Raw genomic sequence first — 27479 nt, 5'->3', positions numbered from 1 at the left:
TGCTTTCTAGGTAACTTTGGTGTTCTCATCTGTAATATGGGAGTAGTACTGTCTGCTTTGTGTGGTCACTATAGAGAGAAAGATGAGGAAACAGGTAAAGTACTGTTTGTTTGCAATGGTTAGAGGATTATCTGAAAGTCAAGTGTCAACTCACCATGGAAGCCTTCGAGGGGCTCCCAGAGGTAGCCAGGATGTCTCCTTGCTAGTGAGCTGTTGGTGAGGAACTTGCTGGGAAAATGGATGTAGTTGTGGTTCTTGACTCCTGCTACCTGGGCAGATAGGAGAGGAGACTGACTGCTAAACACTCCAAGTGATTGGGAGCATAGAACTGCAAGAGAGGTCGCATCCAGATGTGAAAGCTTGAAATATATAAAAACCTGACCTATTTCAAATGCTTATATTTATAATAAGCAACTGATGCAGGTTTACTAGGCATTTGTAAAAACATCAAAGAAGAAACAGAATAAAGAAAAAATAGTATTTATATTCTCACAACCGTAAGAAAAACGTCAACATTTTCATGTATTTAAATCTAGATGTTTTCAGCTTAGGTAGATGAGATTTGTTTGTTGAATTTAGTTCAGCAAAGTGAAGGAGAGATTCCTTTTTTCATAGGAATTTATGATGTCCCTTTTCAGGATGATGGCCAAAGCTAAAGTTAACCATTCATAATGAAATTGCTTGTTTTTAAGCATTCCTAAAATGCTGTGTGGATGAAAGCATGCCATTCTGCCCCTTCTTACAGATTGGGCTATGTATTCAGTTCAGCCTGGCACAAGATCACGCTCCTCTACTGGACTCACATCTGAGGAAGGAGGGTCTTGTGGTAGCTAACCATCTCATAGGACTGATCCTTCTTATATCACAATTCCCCCATGCTAGAGGTTGTGATTTTGATCCATCACAAGGTGGACTAGGGTATATCTTCAAGCAGTTTTTCTCCGAGGGAAGGCAAGTACATTGCATTTTATTTTCTGTGTTCTTCAGAAACTGAGAGCATTTTTCTGCTGGCTTTGAAAATGTACCACAACTAACCTCCTATAAAACTCTTGGGACTGAAAACATCCCCCTTAAGACCTTGTGTGTGTACCATTGTCTTTATCATAATGTACCATTGTCTTTATCATAATGGTTAGGAGTGCAGACCCCGGGCAGGTTGCCTTGGCCTCAGTGTTGGATTTTTGAATGACTAATTGTTTGACTCTGGATGGGTATCTACCCATCCATAAAGTTGCTGTGAGGACTAAATGAATCAATACGGTAGAGCACTGAGGGCAGTCACAGGTGTCTGAAAGTGTGCAGTACACGGGAGCGGCCCCATGATGTTATTTGTGATTATTCTCATCATCTTCCTCATCACATCCCTGTGTTTGAAATTGTAATGATAAAGCATGGAACCAGAGTTTTTAGTCTTTTTATTTTGTTTTGATGGATATCTGGTTTTTTTTTTCTGAAGGCTTATGGGAATTTTTCTTTAGTTTTGTATTTCAAAAATATTGCCAGTATGTACTTAAGCTCAAGTCTCATCATTGATTTTGCCTGGAACCCACTGAGCTCTTCAGAGTCTGCAAACTCGAGCCTTTGGGTATTTCAGAGAAGTTTTCTTTACGTATGTCTTTGATTGTTGCTGTCTGTCAGTTGTTTGATGTCTTCTCCCTAAATACTTCCAATCCTTTGCTTAGAGGTGCATTCAGTATTCTCTACAACATCCTACTTCTTGTCCTTTTTCATCTCTTTGTTGCCACCCTCAACCTCTTACTTTGGGAAAACGTATCAAATATTTTTTCTACCCATTCAAATAAGACATCAGATGTTTATTGACCATTGGCTGTATGTTTGGTTAGGGCACAAAGACTAATTTTTTTTTTTTTTTTTTTGAGACAGAGTCTCTCACTCTGTTGCCCAGGTTGGAGTACAATGGCATGATCCTGGCTCACTGCAACCTCTGCCTCCCAGGTCCAAGCAATTCTCCTGCTTTAGCCTCCTGAGTAGCTGGGATTACAAGTGACCACCACCGTGCCCAGCTAATTTTTGTGTTTTTAGTAGAGACAGGCTTTCACCATGTTGGTCAGGCTGGTCTCAAACTCCTGACCTCAAGTGATCCTCCCGCCTTGGCCTCCCAAAGTGCTGGGATTACAGGAATGAGTCACTGTGCCCGGCCAACAAAGACTTATTCTAGTTGGCACCTACTGGAGGATTTGATGCTATATTTACTTATGTTGTGTCCGAGGACCCTGAGCCCAAGCCAGGGAGGAATGAGAAGCCTGGGCTACTGCCGATTGCTCACTGTTAGGGTAGTCAGTGTGTACACGTAGAATCCCTGTGGCCCTTGGTAGAGAATTTAGGGACTTTTATGACTTGAATCTTTCATTGTCAAGGTAAAATAAATTTGAGGACCATGAAGATTGAGTAGAGTCACACATCTGGTAAGCCAAGGTCAAGGAAAGCTTGGAGCCTGGCCCCAAGGTAGTCCTTTTTGATCCTCAGTCCATTATTGTATGAAAACAGCGTTGCACATAAATCGTAGAAGTCTAATCAGCATCGAACATCTACTCTGTGCCTAGCCCTGTGCTACATGAGAGTAAGTCATGATGAAGCAGTTTTGAAAAGAAAAATCAGCATGGTTTAGTTAAAAATAATTGAAGGCTGGGCACGGTGGCTCACACCTGTAATCCCAGCACTTTGGGAGGCTGAGGCGGGTGGATCACCTTAGATAAGGAGTTTGAGACCACCCTGGCAAACATGGCGAAACCACATCTCTACTAAAAATGCAAAAATTAGCTGTACATGGTGACAGGTGCCTGTAATCCCAGCTACTTGGGAGACTGAGGCAGGAGAATCACTTGAACCCAAGAGGTGGAGGTTGCAGTGAGCTGAGATGGCACCACTGCACTCCAACCTGGGTGACAGGGCAAGACTCTGTCTCAAAACAAAACAACAAACAAACAAAAAAGTAAAAGGAAAGCCATTCTAGTTGGGAAAAATGGCACAGACAAAAGAAGTCTGGAAATGAGAATGGCACAATTGTGTTTCTGTCTGTGTATGAACGGGTTTGTGTTGGTGGCTAGGGTTGGGTGGGTGGAGGCATTCCCACAGACCTAGAGGGTCAGTAAATAGAAATACAATTAAAACGGTGATCAGGTAGGGTGAGGCATGTGGTGGAAAGTGTTGGAGGCCAGGTTATGCTCACCTTAATCATATCAAGGCTCACTTCACATCTCAGTAACATTTGGTTTTTCTCAAAATGTTTGATTTCTGTCTGGAGCAGACAATACATGCGCACAGCTCTGTCTCTAGCTATTTGAAACACTTTTGCTCTCTGTGGGAACTTCTGGGGAGTCAAACTGTTACAAGTGCTCACAGCAGGGAAAAGAAAGACAGAATTGTTCTGGAGATTGCTGCCTGAGGATGAGGCAGAATTACATGAAGGGGTCACTTCACCATCTACATGTTGAAGGAGAGCCTTGGAAGCTCAGGGCTGCTGCTGCCCAGCCCTCATGGATGGCTCCTGGCATCCTTGTCCTCGCAGTGCTTTGATGCCTGGCTGGAAGGCACTGATGTCATTACCCAGCTCAGGCCTCAGCTCCCTGAAGGCAAGACTTCCTCCTCCTTAGTCTGGTTGCAAACTTCATGAGCAGAGGGTGCCATCAGATGTTAAATACTTACTCCTGGCTTTGCACAGATGATGCTGTGGAGTCTGGTAAGGAGAGGGCGTTGGTTGTGTTAGATGTGAAAAGGCTCATGGATAAGAAACTGGTGTGTGCCTGAACAACCTCTTATTAGGAAAACTATTAGGAATTCAAGCATCTGATGGTGCTGATAGGAGGGAATGGTATAGAAGTAAAGGCTAATTTTCTCCCAATTTTCTGGGGCTCAGTTTCAAGTAATTAGTGGCATTCTCTTCACCTAGTGAGTCACATATCCATATTTTTGTGATTTTTTTTTAACTTTTAAGGTATCACTTATATACATAAAAATACTTTTTTTTTTTTTTTTTTTTGAGACGGAGTCTCGCTCTGTCGCCCAGGCTGGAGTGCAGTGGCCGGATCTCAGCTCACTGCAAGCTCCGCCTCCCGGGTTTACGCCATTCTCCTGCCTCAGCCTCCCGAGTAGCTGGGGCTACAGGCGCCCGCCAACTCGCCTGGCTAGTTTTTTGTATTTTTTAGTAGAGACGGGGTTTCGCTGTGTTAGCCAGGATGGTCTCGATCTCCTGACCTCGCGATCCACCCGTCTTGGCCTCCCAAAGTGCTGGGATTACAGGCCTGAGCCACCGCGCCCGGCCCAAAATACTTATGTTTTAAGTTCACAGTTTGATGAGTCTTACATAACCCTGGTTAAGATACAGAAATGGTTATAACCACCCACATTTTTCTCATGCCTTCTTTCAGGTAGTCATGTCCCTTATAGTAACACTGTTTTGATTTCTGTTATTTAATTACCCAAATCAACATATAGAGAACATTCTAACTTCCCAGGCTCTGTCCCAGTCAGTACCTGTCTGCTAGGTAACTATGCTTCTGGTTTTTATCACCATAGAGCAGTTTTGCTTGTTCTTGAACTTTTCACATAAGTGGGGTCATCATGCATTCTTCTTTTATTTTTCTTTTGCATGAATTTTTTTTTGAGATTTACTCATGTTGCTGTGTGGGTCTGCGTCTGCAGCTGGTTCATTTCTTCTCACTGAGCAGTAATCCATTTTGTATATTTGTATCGCTTTATGGATCCATAAGCTCCTACCTAGGTCTGGCTCCCAGGGCCTCTCCATTCCCGGATGCCCTCCTCCTCAACATCTTCTGAGTCAGCTTCCTTCTCTCCTGACTTCTTTGTGTCAATCCTTGAGTGAAGGCTGGACGGTGAGCTCCATGCAGCCAAGATTGTGTCTGCACCTGGGACAGTGTGTGACCAGCAGCAGGGACTCGACATTCATAGAATGAGTGAATGAATGAGTGTCCAGGGAACATCGTCTTAATTGTTTACCAGTCTATCCCAGGTAACTCAGAACTAGGAGACCCCCAGGAGTTTTTCTTTGTTCATAGACTCAATATGAGCAGTCCCAGCAGAACACTCCCCTAAGCACTATCTGCAAGAGCTTCCCTAACCTCTAGACCAGATTAGATCATTTCACAGGCTTCAAAAATGCCTCTGCCACCCCCATCGTGACTTTATTATACTTCGTTATCACTGATTTACTTGGCTGCATTAGATTTCATGTGCACAGTGCTCTGTCTGGCAAATGAGGTACACAGGGGTTTCCTTTTCCTTCCTGATGACTCTGGCCATTGGACTGGATGACCCTGAACATTTCCTATACTGTCTTCTTGAAGAGTTCATCTTAGAGATAGAGAACTGATATAAATAGATGGGCTTTTCTATGTATTTGTAAAATAATGTGCTGCTTACCAAAAAAATCATTCTGTGCTATATTTTTGCCTCTCTCTCTTTGAACCACCAGTACCTGTGCCTTCTAAACAATGCCAATTATAAAACAATAGATCACTGAAAAAGAAAAGAATAAAGCACACAATAATCTGATGGCTTCCCTGGTGTCACATAGAGGAAACACTGTGATTAAACTTATGTGGTCTGTTCTTGAGGGGATGGACGGAGAGGTAACCACGTGGCTAATCTGCACACAAATGTGTGAAGTCGCAAGTCATTTGAGATAGGGACATTTATATGCTCAAGGGGATGTTTGTTACTATACTTGCACATGCCATTAGAAATACATGAAAAGAAGCTAACCATTTGGAAAGATTTAATACTTTATTTTCTTTCTGGTGGTCAGCAATTGAATACTGCTGCCTGAAATAGGAGAGCAGAAAACCATGGTGAAAAGTCGATGGAAGAGAACTAAATGGGGCCACTCCCTCAGCACCCAAACTGTTGAAGTCTGCTGCTCTTAATTCTATAGAGGTCTAGTCTCTGAATAATTATGTTAAGGAATTGGGCAGAGTCATCAGAGAGCTGCAAAATATCACCCCTGAGGCCTCACTGGAGACTGATGGGAGCTCTGTAGAGTTGATAATGACAATCAAAGGGTCCATATATTTAACATGCACAAAGGATGAGCTCAGAAATTATCTGCCTGCCAACCTAACTTCTCTACCTGCAACAAATTATCCAAAAATCAATTTGCAAACACCTTTGAGATAACAAGGTCTTGAGTAATAACCTCCATGGCTTTGTAAAGAAAAGCATCTAGCTTGACTAATCTGCTTAATTTCCTTCTCTGACCAAATGGCAGGCTATAATAGAGGCAATCTGGAGTTGTCCCTTAAGATTTGCTTCGAGTCACACTGAGAAAATATTGTTCACCTCTGTTTCCTAGCAATTATTCTGTTTCTAGAGAATCTTTGCTTCTAGGTAATTAATTAGAAGGGAAGTGCTGTGTGCATCTCTATCTCAAAGCCCTTACCTGAGTTCCAAGCTGAAATGTGTACCTGCCTTCTATCCATGCGAATAAACCAGAGGCCCTCTACAAGTGAGATGTTCTCAAACAAATGCACATTGTATTCCACCCTCATGTGCCTCCTCTGTGCCTCCCCTTTCTCCTCTTCTTTGTTCTACTCTTCATTTCCTTTTGTTCATACCCTTGGTCCTAAGAAAACATAAGATAAGACACACTGAAGTCATTTGCACAAAGATGTTCATTGTAGCATTATTTATCCTAGCAAAACATTAACAACTCACGTGTCCAGCAATCAGCGAATGCTTAGTGTGGTAACCTGATGGATTGTTCTATAAATATTAAAGACAGTGATGACAAACCTCGAGCAGTGTGTGCAAAAAAAAAAAAAAAATCCTTACAATGTAAGTGAAGGAAGAAAAATGAATCTACATTGGGTCTATGGGTTATTATAACCACACAAAAAAATGTGTCAATACATAAACAAACATTGGAATGGAACATGGAGGAATAAAAATGGCTATGTTGGATGGTAGAGATATTTTCTTTCTTCCATTTTTCTCAATTTTCTTCTATTTCTTCTCATATTTTCTCTGTCTTCCGTTTTCTTTATTGTTCTGCCATTTTTACTACAAATAAAAATAACCAATATATTCAGTTCCATTTTTTTAAAGGTGAATAGTAAGAGGCAGCCTTGGTGCAGGGTGGTCCAGGAAGTCATGCAGATGTAAGTTTCATTTTACGCCACCTTCTCCATGTCCTTGGTTAGGTGACCTGATTTCTTAGGTTCTCTGTTTTGTTGTTTTGTTTTTCTCCATTAAAGTGAAGATGATAATATTGTCCCAAGAATTACATGAAATGATATGTGTGAGATTTTAAAGTACATAAGAAGTACAAGATAAGCGTTAATTTTTATAGCGTTGCCATGGGCTAATAATTGCAAGGAAGAGGCCACAATCCATGCCTGCGGAACCTTTAGTCTACTTAGCTGACTGTGTGGAACTCAGTGGAAGAGAGGTGGCAGCACAGAGCAGATGCAAGAAAACTCAGCACGACTTTTCCTTTGACCCCTCATTCCTGCCGAGTCTGCCGTGACCCATGACTTTCTCTGCTGGAAGAAACCTGCTGGGGTTGAGGCAGAAGCTGAATTCTTGCTGTGCCATCATTCTTTTTCTGCTTAGGCTCTTATCACCCTTTGGAAAGAACTTCCACTAACGATCTGTGTGTTCTGTGTAAGAAATGTTTATAGACCTTAGGCTCCCCTGGGTTTTGTGCCAAACTTCACTTCAGCAAAAGTAGGTTTTCCTTTGAGGCTAGAAAACAGAGTATTCACCCAGCAGCTTTGCTGTGTTCTGGGAAAACCATTTCCTCACATGGCCTTCTTTCTTTCGTGCCTTTAAATAAAGGAGATAAGGTAGATGTTGAATATAGCTACTGAAGAAATACTGATTCAGGTACTTACATGCAAACCCTTAAAGTAGGGCATGAATGGGATTTTAAAAGGGTTTTCAGGCTGGGCGTGGTGGCTCATGCCTGTAATCCCAGCACTTTGGGAGGCTGAGGTGAGTGAATCACCTGAAGTCAGGAGTTCAAGACCAGCCTGGCCAACATAGTGAGACCCCATCTGCACTAAAAATACAAAAATTAAGCAGCTGTGGTGGCAGGCGCCTATAATCCCAGCTACTTGGGAGGCTGAGGCATGAGAATTGCTTGAATCAGGGAGGCAGAGGTTGCAGTGAGCCTAGATGGCCCCACTGCACTCTAGTCTGAATGAGAGAGCAAGACTCCATCTCAAAACAATCAAATAATAAAATAAAATAAAATAAAATCCAAAGGGTTTTCTGACGATTTTTTGTGGCTGTGTTGTGAATTCTGTGCCTTGTCATCACGTGCTCGGAGTCTGCTCTGTAAATCATTTGAGTCTGACAATCCTTTGTTGATTGCTTGTCTTACAGAGCCTCCCACGCCCATTGCTCCCCCAGAGCTGCTGGCTGTGGGGGCCACATACCTGTGGATCAAGCCAAATGCCAACTCCATCATCGGGGATGGCCCCATCATCCTGAAGGAAGTGGAATATCGCACCACCACAGGCACCTGGGCGGAGACCCACATAGTCGACTCTCCCAACTACAAGCTGTGGCATCTGGACCCCGACGTTGAGTATGAGATCCGAGTGCTCCTCACGCGACCAGGTGAGGGGGGTACCGGACCGCCAGGGCCTCCCCTCACCACCAGGACCAAGTGTGCAGGTAAGATTTTTCTTTTTTCCAGGCTCCATTATGAGAGGCTGTGCTGTTGCCAAGACTGGCCATCCTCTTGCCTTCCTGTGACAAATAATTCCTAATTTTCTTTGAATGTGAATGTGCTTCCTATTGAGGATAAAAAGGATCAAGGTTTTGGTTTATTTATTTATTTATTTATTTATTTATTTATTTATTTTTTGAGGACCTTCTGGCTGTGGTTGCATTTCTGGGGGCTTTCTAGCTCTGACTGTGATTCTGAGAACCTCCTTACTTTAGCTGGGTCATGGGAGGTTCCTGGATCTAATAGTGTTTCTGATGAGACACACTGGCTCTGTATCTCCCAGAACTGCTGGTGCCGTTTGTATGTCTGAGGCTTTCTAATGCTAAGAATGTCTTTGAGGGCTCTTGGTTTTGTGTCTCTGAGGGCCCTGGCCGTGTTGCTCTGAGGGCCCTGGCCGTGTTGCTCTGAGGGTTCTTGGCTCTGGTTGTGTCTCTGAGGGCTCCTGGCTCTGACTATGCACCCTGAAGGCTTCATTTAGACTATGTCCTTGGGGGCTTCTGGTTTTGGTTGTATCTTTAATGTGTTTCTAATTCTAACATTGTTCCTGAGGCTCCCTGAGCTGGGCCTGTGACTCTTGGTTTTGACAATTTTCTTGATGGTTGCTGATTCTAGAGTTGTCTCCGAGGGGCTCCTGTTGCCAACCATGTCATAAATGCCTCCTGGCTCTCACAGTATCTCTGAATTGTTTCTGGAACTGCCTTAGTCCCTAAGAGCTTCCTGCCTCTGTATCCCCTGGAGGCTCCTATCCCTACCTAAGAGTCTGGGTTGGGACTATTCCTGTGAGGGTCCTCTGGATTCCACTCTTATCTCTGTGGGCTGCTGACTACACCTGTCTCTCTGATATTCCTGGATGCCATGTAAGAGTTTGCTGGCGGAGATTGTGTCTAAGAGGAGAGATTCTCTGGATCCAACTGTGTCCCAGGCCTCCTGGCTTCTACTGCATTTCTAATCAGGGGCTATTGGCTAACAACGTGTGTCTCACTGTATCTGAGATGGTCTGGCTCTGGATGCAACTCAAGAAATTAAAAGAACTTGCAGTTTATTTGTTGCAAATTACCTTATTTATATCTTTTTTTCACTCCAAGTAACCTTTTGCTGTACGATCTTACATTTCATGTATACACAAAGGAATAGAGACTCAGTGCTTTTAAACTCTTTGTCTAAAGTCATAGAATGGCCAGTGACACGGTCAGCAATTACACTTAGATTTTCTGACTCTCAGCCTTTGATTTTTAGCCACATCATGATGAATAAAGAGAGAGAGAGAGAGAGCATTGTATATACAGCTGGGCATGTTCTAGTGGAAGCGGGTGTGGTTCAGGAAAGCAGGCACCAAGGGTTTCATAAAACAAAAAGGAGTCACTGGGGGCATCTGGGTGGAGGGGAAGGAACCATCAGTACAGGAACCATGGAACAAACAGCAAGGGAAAGTGCATACAGTTCTGCCATAACCTGATATATAGGTCCTTAAAAATCACCAATCACCACAGTATATCAAGTTATGAAATAAAAACCACAGGGATTATAGAAAAAATGGGGCTGGAGGACCATACTTCCCTAGTGACACACCAAAAAAGAGGGGAATCTAGTAAAACTTGTGGCACAATTTTATGCATGTGAAATGGCTAAGAAGTGCATCCATCCAGGTGGAGTATTCCTAACCTGAACCTCGGAAATCCAAAATGCTCCAAAATTTGAAACTTACTGAATGCCAACACGATACAACAAATGAACATGACATTGTTAACACTGCAGAAAAAGTGCCTGTAGATGACACGGCAAGCATTGGTGGTGAGCTTATTGAAGGACTGGAGCAGTATGCATTCATAGCAGAACGGGAAACCATGTCAATTTGTAAAATCAGAGACATCTAAGACAAAAATCCTTGTTAACGAGGCAGATAACTCTGGAGGAAACATTTTTAAAAGCCATGGAGTAGAATGCCTCTTTCTCCCTGGAGGATCCACTTCCTGGTTCCTCCACTGCTTATGATGTTTGTTCTCACCTAAAACAGTAAAATGCAGGGTGTACCAACCCTTCATCAAAGCACAACATCACAGGGAGAGGACTGAAAGCCAGGATGTTTGTTGCTGACGTTCAATAGCCGATCCAGGTATCTGCTGAGGCTACTGTGCTGCTCAGTTAACCTGAACACATTAATTTCTTATGGTATTAATGACATATCATTTATTCTTTTTTACTGTTAAGCACTTATGTGTGAATAAGCATAAGAAGATGATTTCTTATCAATAGCATATACATTCAAAGTCAGGAATTATGATGATGACAGACAAGCACAGAATTGTCCGCATAAGTGGCTAAGATAGTTACATCTCTGCTTTCTGACGGTTCGATGTACACAAACTCGGTTCATGCACAACATTATTTAAAATATTATATAAGATTGCCTATGAGATATATATATATATATAAAAAACATAAATGAATTTTGTGTTTGGACTTGGGTCCCATCCCCAAGATATCTTATTAGGTATAGGCAAATATTCTGAAATTCAAGAAAATCTGAACTCTGAAACACTTCTGGTCCCAAGCATTTTGGATAAGGGATACTCAGCACAGATGGTGTGTTACCTTGAAAAAGACCTGAAGTTTGCTGTGGAAGTGGGCATCAGGGAGGTTGCAGCCTGTGAGTGACTATGAAGTGGTGGAAGGAAAGCTGTCTGAAACTGAGGGAAAAGGTGTAGCTCAGAACACAGGTAGTGAGCTGAGGGGGCAGGTAAGGGTTGGAACTGTGTGTGTGCTTGTATTCCTAGGTGGCTCAGTTCTGCTGGCTGCAGGTTTCTTCTTCGCTAATGTTTCTCACATACAAAATCACACATAAGCAAATGCGGAATTCTTGTTATTCTCAAATTGCCCTTTCATATATTAATTATGTTGGAACAAATTTGCGTTTTCAAAACAAGAGTTATAGTGGAATTGGCTGTAACCATTCTTAAGTATCTCAGTGATGTATTGTGGTAGTATGTAACCCAGGTATTTTCGTTGCTTGAAAATATTCCTTGTAAGGTTATTGAACCACTATGCTGAACAGAGATGCCATTTTCTTGATTATTTTCAAAACAGGCCTTTGGTAAAATTCCTCATTGAAACCTGATTATGAAACTTACTACTTTCAAAGGATATAATGGTATGTTATTAAACTGGGTAATACCTTATCTCAGCTTTGCAATGCAATATTCATCCATAAAAATAATTGATTTGATCCTACTGTTGAGACTTCTCTCTTTCCACAGGGTAAATGTAAGAGTTTCCAGGGTTTTTGATCTTTATAAATGATATTCAAAGTACTTTAGCAGCCCCCATGGACTTATTTGCTGATGATCATATAATACATTTTGAAATTCAATCGCAAGATGATCATCTCAATAAAAATTTACAATCTATTGCAAACTGTTGCCATGACTGTGTAATGGATTTTACTTGTTGAAAACACAATAGTCTGGCTATCAATATACAAATTATGAGTTGAAATGCAATTGTGGTATTTTATTTTTAAAAAATGTTGGTGTTTAAGTTACAGCTAAAATCTTGAATAATCCACATTTTACAAAATGTGTCATCAAGAAGATAATCTTCCTTCCCAGATCACCACTGATGGTGGAATGTTTTTTGCCTCGTAATTAATTTTTAAGAAAATTCCAGGGCTGATACCTATTTGTAGGTGTTGTTTATTGGCATTGGTAGTCTGAGATTTTCCTCCTTTTCCTATTCTATTATTAATCACGCTGGAAATGTACTTATTATTTTACAAAACAGAAAGTGAGAGAGTATGTAGAGTGGAAGGTATAATTTTTGCCCAGAGGAATTTAGAGGCTGGGTTAAGTTTCCAACAAAACAGCAAAAAAGGTAAAACATAAAGGCAAGCATTGAAATAGCATGCTTCATGTAGGAAAGACAGCATCAGCATGGAAAGAGTAATGGTCTTAGAATCATCTAGGGCAGTGGTTCTCAAAGTGTGGTCCCTTGACCAGCAGCATCAGTATTGTTATAGACTGAATTTGTATGTTCCTTTAAAATTCGTATGTTGAAATTCTAATCCTCAAAATGATGATATTAGGAGGTGGCGCATGTGGGTGCTGATTATGTCATCAGGGCAGAACACTGATGAAAGCGATCAATGCCCTTATAAAAGAGGCCCCAGAGAGCTCCTTCATGTCTTCCACCATGTGAAGATCCAGGAAATGGACCCTCACTTGATGTTTAATCTGCTGGCACCTTGCTATTAGACTTTCCAGCCCCTAGAACTATAAAAGGTAAATTTCTGTTGTTTGAAAGCTACCCAGTCTATGGTATTCCGTTACTGCAACCCAAATGAATTAAGACAAGTATTCCCCTGGGAACTTGTTAGAAATGCACATTCTCAGATCTGTCCCCCGACCTAATACATCAGAAGTTCTGGGGTTGAGCCTAGAAATATGCTGTAAGGAGCTTGCTGAGTGATGTTATTTCATACCCAAACTTTAGACTAACATATACAGTGACAAGCCAACATGGCTCTTTGGAAGGATGTTCATTCCATAGCTTGGTCTTTGCAGCAGCTCTGAGATGTAGATGGGAGGAAAACAGACTCAGAATCGTTGGACCAAGGTCACCAATCAGTTAAATGCTAGGTCTCTTGGCCGAAGAAACTCTTCATCACAGGATTTGATGGAGTCTTCAGCCTCGGGGACCTCCTCTGCTCACAAGTGTCCTCTTGAGGGTGGCATTGGGTAGTAGGGAGGTTGGTGACTATGGAGATCAGCTGAGAATAAATAACTACTACACAAAAGTTTCACTCCGTTCTATCAAACATTTAATTAGTCTTTTCTTTGTGCCAAATTCTGTGCTAGGCACTGGTGGCAGAGGTTGACTTAGTAAGGACATGCTAGTAGCAGGCAGAGACTTGGCAGCAGTAAGCTACAAGCTTGGGTGTAGCACAGAAGACGCTAGAGAGGCAATTCAGCTAAGACAGGTGGGGATGCATTCTGGCTCTGCCAGTTCTGAGAAGTCACTGATTATGAAAATTCTGGGATACTAAGGGAAGAGTATCCTTCCCTTAACCTGAAGGATACCTCCTCCTTAATCCTTAAGGAGGAGATTGTCAAGAGTTTGCCTGTAGTGCAGCATCCCAGCCCAGTAGGCTGGAGTTCAGAGCAAGACTCCCAGCCAGATAAACCAGAACCTGGACAAATGATCAGATAGGAATCGAGGTCTGTGGGGTTGGGAGAAGGGAGTCAAAGCTGATACTCCCATGCTTCTGGTTTAGATGACTGAGAGATGAGTGGTTGTATTAGGATTCTCTATAGGGACAGAACTAATAGGACAGATGTATATATAAAGGCAAGTTTATTAAGGAGTATTGACTCACACGATCACAAGGTGAGGTCTAGGCTGTCTACAAACTGAGGAGAAAGGAAGCCAGTCCGAGTCCGAAAGCTGAAGAACTTAGATGTTCAAGGTAAGTGAACAAGGACTTGTTACCGATGTACAAGGACAGGAAGCATCCAATATGAGAGAAAGATGTAGGCCAGTAGACTAAGCCAGTCTAGTCTTTCCACGTTCTGCCTGCTTTTATTCTGGCCACACTGGCAGCTGGTTAGATTGTGTTGACCCAGATTGAGGGTGGGTCTGCCTTTCCCAGTCCACTGACTCAAATGTTAATCTTCTTTGGCAACACCCTCGCAGACATATCCGGGAACAATACTTTGCATCCTTCAATCCAATCAAGTTGACACTCATTATTAACCATCACAGTGATGGAACAGTTTTCTGAGCTGAAAAACACAAAAGGGAATGAGCTCAGGTCTGAATGTGTTGTGTTGGAGGTGAGGATGCATAGCAGGTGATGGGAATATATAAATCTGGAGCTTAGGAGAGATGAGCAGATAACTGCTTCTTCCATGTGGACTTCCTGATTTCACTTGGATGTTAGGATCAAAGGGACTTCTTTTTTTTTTTTTTTTGGAGACGGAGTCTCGCTCTGTCACCCAGGCTGGAGTGCAGTGGCGCGGTCTTGGCTCACTGCAAGCTCCTCCTCCCAGGTTCACGCCATTCTCCTGCCTCAGCCTCCTCAGTAGCTGGGATTACAGGCGCAAAGGGACTTCTTAGTACTGATGAAAGCAATTTAATTCTCTGTCTTCATGCTGTTCTGTTGAGATACTCCATTTCTTATATTTTTATTTATCATTTTGTTTCTTTCACTTAATCATTCACCGTCTTTTGTGAGATATAGGTCTGAGAGGAAATGCAATCATGTATATCAATGTACTTCAAAAACTCAAAATGTTCTTTAGCTGCCTATAGTGAACCAAACTGTTATTGGTTGCTGCTATTGTTATGGATGCTCTGATTATGAATAATTATATCAAAATAGGAAATCTTACTTGTCCACTTCTCAGAACTAATTGGCATCTCGAAGGTGGACCATATTCTTTTGTTGTTCACCAACTCCTGGGAAATCCCATTTCAGAGTCCATGCTGTGGTCTGGGCTCTCAGAGACTCTCTTGTCTAGAGCACTGTGTGCTTTCCTCCAGCACATCCCCAACAGCAGACATTCTGTGATAGGAGTTGGGTCTTAGAAGAGCTGTGTGTTGCCCACCCAGCCTCACCTTGAATGCTACCTCTGATGGGAAGTTTGCACTCTTCCATGCCAGACCATTTCCCTGCTGGAGATCTTGGGTAATGACTGTTATCCTCTACCCAGTATTGGCTTGGTTATCATACAACTCTGGATGGATTATACACAGAGTGTCCATTAGGTTTAGAAGAGTAGGGGCAGTAGGCAGGCTGCTAGCATTAACTATCTGGAGTCTACAGTGAGAACAAAGGGCAGTGGATGCCGAGGTCAGTAACTGGAGAAAGCAGGTGAGACAACAAGATATATGGACACCACATGGGTCCAGCTTGGCTGTTTACCTCTCCTGCAGGTACCACTTTCAATGGCTTGGGTACCAGCTTGTTGGTATCTTAAGACTACCATCTAGCATTAGATAGAAGAAGCTCTTCCTCACTGTCACCCTCAAATAGGCCTCCTTGAAACACCCACTTGTAAATTTTGCTCCCAAGAGACATATTCTTCCTCATCTCAAAAACAGGTCTTCAGCCACTCACATTTGTCTCAATTAATCCCAGAAACTGGTTCTTTTATCCCCCCAAACTTTGCTTGAAGCAGACCCCAGGCCACTCCGATTATAGTTACAGAATCACAAATCAACAATCCAGCAAGTCATGTAATCTTAGCCCATCCCCTGTGTGTGTAAATCAAAGGCCCCTTGCCTGGGAACCCACTTCATTGTGGTCTTGCAGAGTCCCAGCTCTCCAAGTGAAAAGTGGCTTTGTACAGTCAGAGACACCACATATGTTGTTGATCTGGAGGTTTCTCTATTCCCTCCACCTGAGGGTTGATTGCAGGTTCTATTTTATTTACATATTTATGGATTTCTACTTGCAGTGATATGTGTCTACCTCTCTCTTTTCTCCAGGGGTATAAAAAAGATAAATTCAAATTGCTGGGCTCAATGAAGTGAGAGTAGTCATTAGAATAGAATGAAAAGGATAGAAGCTTTAGAGCCAAAAATAATCTAGTTTTTATTTCAAGCTGGGCACTTGCTAGCTGGGTGACCGGGATATGTTACACCATCTCTCTGTGACTCAATTTATTTTCTTCCATCTAAGGGATATTATAATATGCGATTTTGTTGGAAAGCTTCAGTGAGATAAGTTATATGCCTTGCAGAGAACTGGGAACATAGGGGTCCTTTAATAAACGTTATTTGGAAATAAATCTTAGGCCTGGGAAAAAGATGTCAGAACCTAATTTCCTTCACTGTGGCATGATGGACCCTGTTTTAAGAAGGATTTCTCTGGTTGCTACTCTCTGTACTTTCTTAGACAGTAGTGATTTAGCAACAAGCTCTGATCACTGCTGGGAAGACAGGACTTACGTGGCTGTGTGCATGCTGTGGAGTCCTCGACGTGTAGCTGTGATGGTACTTCATGATAGGGCATGGGGTAAAGGGGATGGGAATTGACCTTTTTGTAACCGTCTCTAGTCCCAGGTGAAAGGGAGAACCATGTTATGCAGATCCTTCTCTCTCTGAGGAGGCCAAGGCTTGTAAGAATGAGGCCTTTCAAGCCCAGAGCAAAAAGGGATTGGAAGTGAGTCCAGACTCTCTGCAATAAGCAGCCTCAGGTGGTCTCTGTGTTCTCTGAGAAGCCAGTGGGTCCCACAGGCGAGGGTCTTTCAGGGCAACATGCAGTTCTAGGACAGAGTAGTGGCAGAGAATTATAAAAAGAGGTAATTGAAGGTCCAGAAAATAGAACAGCGTCGGTTAACTAGTCTCGTGAGTTTTTCTTCTTCTTCATTTCTCTATGTCTTGGCTGCACCAATTATAAAATAGGAGGAATATAACCTGGCCTAACTCTTAGGGTTCTGAATTAGAAGTAAAATGGGACATCCTTCTGGGCAGGAGCATAGTATGAACACAGACATCTAACCTCTATCTTTGCTCTGCTGCAATTCTGGTGAGAGATGATCCATAAATCTTCAGGGAACATGGAAAGAGTAGCCAATAGAAATGAAAATTGAATCGCTCTCCCACCCGGAATCAAAGCCATAGAGTTAATGGATTCTAAAGACCAATGGAGAAATTTTCAAGACCATGAGGAGATCCTTCCCTCATGAGGGAAGGAGGGGACTTCCATGCACGCCACACCATGCTTGAAGGGACATAGTTGCTTGTGCAGTGCAGGTGAACCTAGATTGAAGGCAGCCAAGAAGATGGATTATGACTAGCACTTCCTCAGAAAGATGTGGAGAAGGGGTTCTGGCAGTCCTTGCATCACCTACCCAACTTGTTTTGCTGCTGTGGCATTCTCTTCTTCCCCTGGGGAGTAGGACCACAGAAGAGAGATGAAAACTAAAGAAGGGAGAAAACCTGCTCTGATCATACTTGGTTATGGAGCCTCTGATTGAGACACCATAAGAATTATCTGCAGATGGACAAGCACCTTGAGAGCAAAAGATGTTCATCTCCTCTTCTTGCAGACCCTCTCTCCCCTCCCACTGTCACATGATGTCTACTGTTGGCTACATTGGAGTCCCTCTCCCTTGGCTTAAGAAAGAGGCAAAGAAAGCATAAAGCTCTCTCTCTTTAAACCTACAATTCATAATTTCAGAGACTCTCTTCCCCTAACCCATGAAGTCTCATTATTGTATGAGCTGACTGTAGCGCTGGGACGGAAAAGTGAGAGTCCGCTTGGGAACCTCTTATTTCTCTGGAAGAAATAACTAGAAGTCCCTCAGCTCTTCTCTGTAGAAGGTGGCAATATTTATTTTGTATGCTTAGTGGTTTTGTACTCTTAGATACAATTCCAAAGCAACAGGAAAAGCCCTATTAGGCATCCAGTTGCACTTTTAGATTTTTCTGCCACTCCATGCTCCTTAGGGAGCCAGGGCCTCCTAGAAGATGAAGTGCAGCAGTGTAACTGAGCACCCCATTTTTAAAAGGAAAAAAATGAATTTTTTAACCTTTTTTCTTTTCCCCCACCACCTACTTAGCTCTTTAGGAATGAAATTATAATCTTTACCTTTTCTCCACCAGACACTTCCAACACAGCAAGCCTGTCTAACTATGTGTTTACTTGGAAGTTCCCGAGACTGAATCTTGAAGCAAACCAGGCACATCCAGAATTCTCTCCCAACAGGAGATTGCCTCCATTTACAACCTCGCTCTGCCCGTGATGGCACTAGCGAGACCTCCGGATAGATAAGAAATCTGAAAAGTCACATAGACCCTGTGCTTCCTCACCCTCTCCCCTTTGTGCCCTTCACTCTAAGCCTTCCTTTAAAGGCCCCTGCTTTCTGCCCAGAAGCAAAGTGGCACCCTGAGGCAGGAACCTGCACCACTGCCCTTCAGCTAGCTCAGGAATAAAGTCACTTTCTTTCTATCAGATCTTGCTCTTGTTACTTGAACTCCGCAAGCAACTAAATCTGTATTCAGTTACAATAGTAAGTCAACAAGTAGTCCCTCAATTTCTTCTAAATTTGAGGGTTGAAATTTGAAGAAAAAGTGACTCACAGAGAAGCATTAAAGATAGTAAAAGCTAACGGTGTTTGTTTACCAGGCTCTCTGGATTTTTAAAAAATAGCACCCCAAATGTATTAAAATGAGAGTTCAATCACTCTTATAGCTGTGTCACACTTGAGATGCAAAGAAAATGTGTGATTATAATGATGAAAACAGTGGTTGCCAATTTGAGGAGTATCTACTGTTGCAAGGCCTATTGTGTTGAGCTTGTTTTGAATATTTTACTTGTGATTTTTTTAGCAACCTTGTGAGGTAGGTATAATTCCTGCACTCACTGTCTGAGAGGTAGGTGACTTGCCCAAGGCCACACACTTGCTCAAATGGCCCAGCTAAAAATTAAACAGTTAACTGCACAGCTACAAAGCTCTGTCTCCTGAAATCCAGAATCATTATCAACGCATAATGCACCCATGGCCCAGTTGGGTGTTTTCCAGGAATGTGTTGATGAAAAATGTTGAATATTAGAAAAACTATTGGTGTAATGCCTCATATTAGTAGGCCAAACAATAAAAATCATCTTATCCTCTCAAGAGAGGCTAAGAAGTGATTTGAAAAAATTCAGCCTTCATTACTGATCAGAATTCTTAGTAAGCTAGAAATGGAAAGACACTTCCTTATATCCAGAAGAAAATGTTCTTATAGCCTCAATGCCTAAGAGAATAAACTTAACTAAAAAAAACAAGCTATTGGAACTACTAAAAGATTTCAATGCTATGGTCAGGCACAAAGCAAATAAACAAAAGTCAATAGCCATATGCCAGTAATAACCATTATAAAAATATAATAAAATGTATCCTATTCTCAAATGTAATTACGGTATAAATACTTAAGTGTAAACTAAGAAATGTACAGCATGTATATGAAAATACAAACACCTGCAAAATTTTATTGAGGATGAGAAAACAAGACCTAAACAAAGAGCTGTATGTCATGTTGTTGCATTAGCAAATTTAATATTGTGAAGATAGCAATCCTCCCCAAATTAATTGATGGGTTTAATACAGTTCTAATCAAGATCTTAATGGGATTCATATTGAAACTTAAAGTGATTTAAAAGTTGATCTGAAAGAAAATACAGGAGAAAGAAGTCAAGAGCACTTAGAAAAAGTGATTGGGAGATTTCTCTGTGAAATGTCAACATTTATAAAAACTGTAATAATTAAAGCCCAGAAATGAATACAGTATATAGCAAAACTGACTTTCAAAATTTATACGACACTTTGGGAGGCCGGGGCAGAAGGATCACTTGAGCCCAGGAGTTCAAGACCAGCCTGGGCAATATAGCAAAACCCCATCTTTATAAAAATAAAAAGATTTATATGAATTGAAAATTGCTTATCAAATAGTACATGATTAATAAATTGTACATGGTAAGATACTTTGTAAAAAATAGAATTTATTGCGTATATTACCATATGCTAATTAAATTATGGGTCGTTTAAAAACTTAAAAGGCAAAACTAGAGAAAAATAAAGAAAATATTCTTTTATTGGGAGAGACTCTCAGTTCATTAAAAGCATGCAAATATACCACTGAGGTCATGGTTTATACATTTTACTACATAGAAAGGCAAGAAAAAGAAAAATCTTCTATGCCATGTTGACTAAAATCAAATAGCATGTGCATAAACTGGTTGGGGAAAATATGTGACGAAACTGAGAAAAGGGAGATAAAATATCTTTACACATAAAGAGCTCTAACATTAAAATGTAATCACACTGAAAAAAAAAGGCTAAAGGCTTAAAGAGGTAATTGCTAAACAAAATATGAATGGCAAAAAGCATATTAAAAATGTTCAGTGTTGGCCAGGCGCGGTGGCTCAAGCCTGTAATCCCAGCACTTTGGGAGGCCGAGACGGGTGGATCACAAGGTCAGGAGATCGAGACCATCCTGGCTAACACGGTGAAACCCCGTCTCTACTAAAAAATACAAAAACTAGCCGGGCGAGGTGGTGGGCACCTGTAGTCCCAGCTACTGGGGAGGCTGAGGCAGGAGAATGGTGTGAACCCGGGAGGCGGAGCTTGCAGTGAGCTGAGATCCGGCCACTGCACTTCAGCCTAGGCGATAGAGCAAGACTCCGTCTCAAAAAAAAAAAAAAAAAAAAAAGTTCAGTGTTACAGATGATCAAATAAATGCATTTTATCTATAATATTACCTACCTATATATTTTTTAAATTGGTAAAAAGCAGTATTGGTAAGAAATAACGAAGCAGGTTCTTTCAGGCATTTCTGCAGGTGAGTTAATTGGTACAGCATATTAAGAGGACAATTTGCTAATTTTTTTTCTAACAAAATAATCAGAGCTGCTCAAAAGAGAGTTTCAGACATAGAGGTCATCACTGCATTATTTATAAGGACAAAGACTTGGAAATCACTTTAATGCACCAACAATTAGAGAGTAGTTAAGTAAATTTTGGTGCACACACATAGTGGAATTCTATGCTAGTGTTTTTACAAACTGTGTTCGTGGCATATCTATCTAATGGCATGGGTTAACGTTCATGCTATAGGAAGTTTAAAAAAAAGTGTACAAAACCACAAGTGTAAGTAATTACTGTCTCAATTTTGTGAAATGTAAATACACAGACCACATACCAGCTAGGGCCAGTTTATCAGTGAAAGCTATAAAGTATTGACCAGAACTCCCCATTTCAAATTCTGCACGTGGAGATTCCAAAAGGAGCACATGAGTCGCTGTTCACTACCTGCCCTGGATTCTAGAACATCAATCAACTTCTTCTGGCTCCCCTAACTGAACCAAATGTGGACCTGGGCCCTTCCACACCACTCTCCCGGAGCCAAATAACAAAGGCTGTTTCCTGCAGCAGCAAACTTCTCTTGGTGTTTGGTGGGACTCATAGAAGGGGCTGCACTGTCGTCCTCCCCAGCATAGAACTCATCCTTCCTCAGACTTCAAAAGTCCTTTCAACAGGCAAGAAATTTTCACCTCTTTCTGTTTCCTCCCTCCCAATTGCCCACAGGTGCGGCAAAGTCGTCTCATTCAAGTTCCGAGAGCAGTTCAACTTTCTCCAGACTCTATTTCCAGGCCCCTCTTTGTGCATCTTTTGCACTGAGCTGAATATTAAGTGGGGCTGGGGGAGGACAGCTAATTCTGAGATCAAAGCGTTTCTTTGAATGGAAACAACCCTTCTTAAAATATGTATTTTAATCTATCTGCACTTAGGTATAGGTACAGAGACAGACATGCCATGTATATGTATTGTATATTCATGTATATATGTAAACACACACACACATACATATATATATTATATATACACACACACACACACACAGGTATTGAGACTATGGGTCACAAAAATTTATATAATTTAGAAATAGTTGTACCCATTGGAGTCAAATGTGAATGTGAATGATTGTTATAAATTGTAAAACACTCTATATGAGGTTATTTTTATTACAGTTAGTGAATCATTGACATTTTCGGACAGTACAGAAACAATCCCAAATTTGCTAAGCCCTGAGATACAAACCAAGCTTCAAGCTCAGTGTTCAAGTAGAGTAGGGACAGTTAAATAGGGGGTTTGCTTTCAGACCCATCGGAGTTATAATGCCAGATTCACTCCTTAGGATGCTGGACAGCCTTGGGCAATTGCTCGACCTCTGTGAATCAGTTTCCCCCTCTGTTAATTAGTATAATGCTACTTACCTCACTGGATAGAAATACAGGTCATTAATATTAATGATGGCTAATAACGCTCTGCAAGGCTCACCCCACTGAATTCGCCTGCAAACCTATAACCCCATGAGGTAGGTTCTATCTTCACCATTACTACCACGGCCAGAGAGATTTAGTGTTTTGCTCCAAGTTACAGTTTAGGAAGCAGCTGAGGTTGGGGCCTACAGAGTCTGATTAGAGTCCTACTCTGGACCCAGCTGACCATAGAACTCTAAGCACAACGAGGAGAACTTAGTAGGTGCTGAGAAAATTGGAGCTTTTGGTACTTTAACACCTAGAGGCTCACTTTCTCTCTCATTACCCATATATTACCTACATATATGTTTCAAATTGGTAGTAACCAGTTTTGGCAAGGAACGAAGCAGACTCTTACAGGCATTTCTGCAGGTGAGTCAACTGGTACAACATATTAAGAGGACACTATGCTATTTTTTTCCACTTTCTCATTACCTAGGCCCTAGGCCTTCCTCACCATTAAACCCCAAAATCCTCATTGCCATGAGTCCGAGGGGCTAGCCCTTTGCTATGTTCACAAAGCTCACTCTATCAAGAGCTTGGTATGCAGCCTCAGCCAAAATGATGCCTGAGCCAGAGGAAGCCAAGGGCACCCTGTCCATTGCTGGCCATTCTGGAATGCAGAGGTCTCCCTACAGTGAGAAAAATGGGAGACTTATCCAGAGCAGTGAGCCCAAACCTGGCTTGATGCAGAGAAAAAGACTCTGCCTGCCAGAAAAGAGGAAAACCAGAGTGTCAGTTGTTTCTAAATCCCACCCACTATTGGCTTGAGCCACAAGTCATCCTGAGATTCTTGAGGTGTAGCAGGAGGTGAGGGTGGGAGTTAGGGGGTCTCGAGGTTTGATTGGAATCCACCAGGGAGTGATTGTCCATCCCCCATGGCCATGTAGATTTTCCTTGTTGGGGCTTCTTTATCATTAGAACCTTGTAACTCTTCCAGCCAAGAGTTTCCCTGGGCTTAGGGCTGAAAATGGGTGCAGCCACTATAACTACTCTGGTGATGGCTGCCGTTTTACTTCTTTATCTTCTTCATCTTTATATTTGAAAAAAAAAAAGGTAGCACATTTTTGAAATTTGAAAATAACCTTTTGAAAATAGGAAATGTATCTCATATTCCAGTTAAATATATATTTTTTGCTTGTGTCTATTCCCTTTTAATCACTGACTCATTCTCATATAATCATGTCTCATATGCCAGTTAGTCTCACTGGTCACTCTACAGCATAAAATAAATATCTTACAGCAAAGTTTTGTGTGAACTAGTTAACTCATCACTGCCCTTTACACGTCCCTTTAAAAGTCACTTCGCAAAGGACCTTGTTGATCTAGCTTCCTCTTCCTCTCTCTCCATTTTAACCTTTTAAAACATTGTTTAAGGCTGGGCACGGTGGCTTATCTGTAATACCAGCACTTTGGGAGGCCGAGGCAGGCGAATCACAAGGTCAGGAGTTCCAGACCAGCCTGGCCAATATGTTGAAACCCCATCTCTACTAAAAATACAAAAATTAGCCAGGTGTGGTGGCACACGCCTGTAGTCCCAGCTACTTGGGAGGCTAAGGCAGGAGAATTGCTTGAACCCAGGAGGCAGAGGTTGCAGTGAGCTGACATCATGCCACTGCACTCCAACCTGGGTGACAGAGTGAGACTGTCTCAAAAAAACAGAAAAAAAAACACTGTTTGCCAAACTTATCCTAATTCATAGTCATCTACTTATCCGTGTGTGTATTTGTTTATTACTTGCCCTTTCCATTAGACTATATACTCCCCAGGGATCGTTCCCTTGTCTGTTCTGGTCACTAGTGCCTGGAATCATGGGTGGCACCTGGAGGGATGCAATAAATAGGTGTTGCATGCATGAAAGAATGTTGTGAAGACAAATGTGTGCACTGGAGAGAAGTTGGAAAAATCATAAAAATACACACACAACAATGAAAAGAATCCAACAAAGCATCACTCAGTGATAACAACTGTTACCAACTTGGCGTTTTTAATGGTTTCCTGTCTTATATTTAGCTAATTAACTAATAGAGGGTTTGTTTTGCTCTTTGGTATAAGGTGAGGTTTCAGCTTTGTTTTTCAATATTTAACCTATTAATGGTGCTATTCCAGCACCATTGCTGGAATAAGCTTACAATACCCCCAAAAAATGATGGACTGGGGAGGGAGGGTATGGGAGTCTCTTGGCGGGGAGTAGGGATGGAAGCCTAGAGCCTGACCCAAAGAAGCTTCACAGCTGTAAGAGAACATATCAGAGTGGGTGTCATATTTACAAAGCTTCTGAACTTGTAGACGTAATGGTGGAGCAGACACCCTGTTAGGGAAACTTATTTTGGGAGGAAACCTCCAGCCCCTTCCACGTGGCCAGCACCACCTGCTCTTGCATAGCCTTTAGAGTAGTATCTTCCCAGAGCCCTTTGTAAGCACGATTTCTATTGATCCTCACATTACCCTGCGACTTAATTCAGAGGATCACTGTCATTTTACATAGGGACACTGACGCTCTGAGGAGTAAAGTGATTTTCCCCAAATCTCAAATCTCGTAATAGCTGTGAAATAGCATCTCCTGACCAGACTCACTTGGCGCCTGCCTCTGTCCACTACAGAAGGTTTCTATGTGCTGTGAATCTTGGATTAACTAGACAGCATGGGGGAAATGTGGTGGCGATGGGATGGAGGAGGCAAGAGCTCTGATTAATTGAATTTTTTTTTAATTTGCAAGTTAAGCAGTGAATCCATTTAAACTTGACCCAGACTGTTTTATATAGGACTGCATATGGACTAAACACAATAAAATTGAGCCCAGAGGAATATCCCTTAGAAGGAAGAAGTCAATAACATAACCCTTAATTGCCTTTTATAGTTGGTACATGGATTTGACTTTCCCTGTACCCACCCCAAAGCATTTGACCAAAGCCGTGGCAGCTTAGACATCTAAAGGCCTCCCACAGTCTGGGATAGACCATCCCACTGTCTTGAATATATTAGACTCTAACTCCCTGAGGACAGACCTCTGTGTCTGGCTGGCACATCTAGTAGTTTGAAGACTGGATGAATGTACATTCATAATTAGGTGTGGCTATCAAGGTGACAGTTATTCTGTATTATGAGAGTTTAGGGTTCAGACTGACTGTGCAATGGGATGCCTGTAATATGTCACACAAAATATCCCAAGAGCATGACATTTAATTCTGGCCACATATTCCAAAGACATTAGATGAAAGATATTACCTAGGAGAGGACCAGGCCCTATGGGGATGAGCTATTAAAGCTGTCATATGAGCAGGCTGGAGGTGCTGACCCAGATGTTTTCTTGCAAGTTAGAAAGTTCCTGGTGCCTGGAGCTGTTCAAACTTCTGCTGTATCTAGTGGAAAAGTTAAGGCAGGTATTCACATCTTAATGGCATTTTGTAGCAATGATGGAAAAAAAAAGTTTTCATTTTTTTTTGGAAGATACAGAAAAACACTAAAAAAGGATGTAAAAACAAAACATGAACCCCACCACACGGAGACTGTACAAAATTTTAAGACAGTTCTTTCCATTAGGGTTTACTTTTCTTAATACGGACAGATATATCTCCCTGGACAAAATTGAGCTAATATGTAAATGTTGAGTAATACATTTTAAAACAATGTATAATGAATATTTTTTCTATGTACTCAAGTATCTTTTTACTTCAATAAATGCAAATATTAAACTGAATAATATATAATAGAATTGAATAGATATGGTCTTAGATTTTATGGATCCTGAATACTAATGGGGGAGACATACATTACATTTAATATAGATACAGAAATACAGTTTTCATTATTTGCAGATTTGCAAATTTACTCACTAAAATTTATTTATAACAACAACATCAGTACTCTTGGTTTTTTCCCAGTCATTCACAGACCTGCATAGAACAGTAAAAACTTTGGGTTGCCCAATGCAGATATTCCTAGCTGGAGTCAGAGGTGGCACTCTGCTTTCTTGATTCAGCTCCCCTACTGTAAATGACTGTCCTTTTCATGGTTTATTTAGTGTTATGTTTTTCACATTTTTGTGCTGCTGGTGATTTTGCTGCTTTAAGTGGCCCCCAAGTGTAGTGCTGAAGTATTGTCTGATGTTCCTAAGCACAAGAAGGCTGTGATGTGCTTTGCAGAGAAAGTAGGTGTATTAAATGAGCTTTGTTCAGGCCTGAGTTACAAGGGTGCTGAATGTCAGTTCAATGTTAATGAATTGACAAAAATCTGTTAAGTAAGCTGTCTTTGAACAGAAACACACAGAACAAGGTTATGTACATAAACAAGGTTCTGTATTAATCAGTTGACAAAAACATTGTGAGCAGAGGCTCACAGGAACTTAACTTTGTATTTCTCCTAGGAGCCATGGGTTCAATATTCAGTAATTCAGTGCAACTTTAGAGAACATTACTTCCAATAAGAAGAATCAGTTAGATATATGTATAAGTCAGTAAGGTAGGGAGTGGTCAGTGATAGAGACATACATTTGGGTTCTTTGGCTCTAGATATAACTTAAAACTGTTAAAAGATAATTTTCAAGAAAAGGCAAAACCAAGACCCTCACAGAGATGTAAAAATGAACATGATTGCATTTAGTTCATTGATGAGGAAACTGGTGAGGTGTTACAGCCAGTACAGAGGAAAATTCAAAGGTAAGAGATATGTATAGTTCAGGAATATGAAAATGGAAGCAAAAATAGCTTTTTTTCCTTGAGGGAGCAAGGTTATCCCTTTTCCTGATCATGGAACTATTTGCATGTCTATGGGCAAGAATTATTCTGCGTTATTATCAGTTATCTACAATTTCCAGAGTTGGGAAACAGCTCCCATAGAATCAGAATCTGATAACAAGGAAGCATGGGCTATAGACAGTGCAATTTTTCATTGAAGCACAGATTTTTTTCCCCCACAAAGCCATACTAATAAATGCCATCAACTTAGATAAAGCATGTAGAGAGA

At 41.4% G+C, this 27479-nt stretch overlaps 1 protein-coding gene across 2 annotated transcripts in view; it reads left to right on the top strand.

Annotated features, from left to right (window-relative positions):
• The window catches only part of PTPRT (protein tyrosine phosphatase receptor type T), a 1114757-nt gene that overhangs the window by 511370 nt on the left and 575908 nt on the right, over positions 1-27479 (top strand). For both annotated transcript variants that reach the window (XM_023227953.2, XM_023227952.2), the window contains exon 7: positions 8362-8655. In XM_023227953.2, coding sequence (XP_023083721.1) covers positions 8362-8655 — 294 coding nt within the window. The remainder of the gene's footprint in view (positions 1-8361; positions 8656-27479) is intronic.

This window comes from Piliocolobus tephrosceles, chromosome 20, assembly GCF_002776525.5.
Source record: "Piliocolobus tephrosceles isolate RC106 chromosome 20, ASM277652v3, whole genome shotgun sequence".
Taxonomy (NCBI): domain Eukaryota; kingdom Metazoa; phylum Chordata; class Mammalia; order Primates; family Cercopithecidae; genus Piliocolobus; species Piliocolobus tephrosceles.
This window is presented reverse-complemented; position numbering and strand designations above follow the sequence as displayed.